Raw genomic sequence first — 1567 nt, 5'->3', positions numbered from 1 at the left:
TACGCCGCTAGGAGCCACTGGTCGATCGGGAGTGGCCTCTTTAAATACTGTCCACCCGAGCTGCCTGCCGACTCCAAACTCCATTGTCGCTAGTCCAAACCCACGCAGCTCCGCCTCTCCACGCCGCGGTTTCCCTGACCCAGCGCAGGACCCCCGTCTCCGTCTTCAACTTGCGGTCGCCGGCCGGCCTGGTTCATCTCCCCTAACGCGCGCGCCACGCTCTTATAGTGCGCGATCTGATCGGCGTCAAGGCTGCGGGCAGAGGTTGACGAGCAGTGTGAGAGCAAGACTACGAACTCCGGAGGAAGCGAGAAGAGAAGCTGCTAGGAATGGCGGCCGAGAAGTGCGCCGGCGGCGCGATCACGCGGTGCGAGCTCTGCGGGGGCGTGGCGGCGGTGCACTGCGAGGCGGACTCGGCCTTCCTCTGCGGGGCCTGCGACGCCAAGGTGCACGGCGCCAACTTCCTCGCCTCCAGGCACCTCCGCCGCCGCCTCGTCGTCCTCGCCGACGACGGAAACAGCGAGCCCGGATCGGCCACGGACCTCGACTCCGACTCGTCCAGCTCCTGCGTGTCGACCGCCGACTCGTGCGCCCCGGCGCGGCGGGCAGGGAGGAGGAAGATGACGACGGGCGGGCGCAGCAGGACCCGGCGCGCGCGGGCGGAGGCGGTGCTGGAGGGGTGGGCCAAGCGGATGGGCCTCGCGCAGGGCCCCGCGCGGCGGCGGGCCGCCAGGGCGGCGCGCGCGCTCCGGGCGCTGGGCCGCGGCGTGTCCGCCTCGCGCGTCCCGCTCCGCGTCGCCATGGCCGCCGCGCTCTGGGCCGAGGTCGCCGGCGCCGGGTGCGGGGACGCCGCGCTGCTCCGCCGGCTCGAGGCCAGCGCGCACGTGCCGGCCAGGCTGCTCGTCGCGGTGGCGTCCTGGATGGCGCGCGCCGCGGGCCGGGCCGCCGCGCCCGCCGAGGAGGGCTGGGCAGAGTGCTCATGAGCCACGCGCTTGGCTGCAGATGTACCGCCGGTGTACGGGCGAGCTGAACACGGAAGATCGGAGTCTGAGATAGAGCCACACTTAGAATTAATTAGCTAATGTAACATGTGATTGAGCAAAGTTTGTTTGTTTTTTCACTTCTGGAATTTAAACACGATTCTATATACTACTGTATGATTTAAATGTTAATATTCTTTTCATCATCATCATCATCACCACACAGAGGCAAAAAGATCTTGCGGTTGTTGAGAAGGGCAAGCAACATGCATGGAGTCCAATCCCCAAACCCAAATAGATGTAGTGTGTTGAACGATTGCACGTAATCAAAATAATTGACTACAGTAACTAAAGTTGATTTTGTACACATTTGGTCTACTACAAGTAAAAAAGGTTGCTGGTTTATTTCCCCCTGCTTAATTTTAAACGGGGTTATATACATATATGATTAACCACCAATATTCTTTTCATCATCATGGACGCAAAAGATCTTGTGGCTGCTAGCTAGGAAGGCCAAAGCAAGGCATAGTCCAAACTCCAAACCCAGACGGATGGGAGTGTTTGACTGTTTGCACGCGATTAAACTA

At 61.0% G+C, this 1567-nt stretch overlaps 1 protein-coding gene across 1 annotated transcript; it reads left to right on the top strand.

The window, feature by feature from the left end:
- Positions 1-261: 261 nt before the first annotated feature.
- Positions 262-1198, top strand: LOC124688911 (B-box zinc finger protein 32-like). Its single transcript, XM_047222527.1, has one exon. The coding sequence runs from the start codon at positions 330-332 to the stop codon at positions 981-983; it is 654 nt and encodes a 217-aa protein (XP_047078483.1). The 5' UTR covers positions 262-329; the 3' UTR covers positions 984-1198.
- Positions 1199-1567: the final 369 nt, after the last annotated feature.

Source organism: Lolium rigidum, chromosome 2 (assembly GCF_022539505.1).
Source record: "Lolium rigidum isolate FL_2022 chromosome 2, APGP_CSIRO_Lrig_0.1, whole genome shotgun sequence".
Lineage (NCBI taxonomy): Eukaryota > Viridiplantae > Streptophyta > Magnoliopsida > Poales > Poaceae > Lolium > Lolium rigidum.
This window is presented reverse-complemented; position numbering and strand designations above follow the sequence as displayed.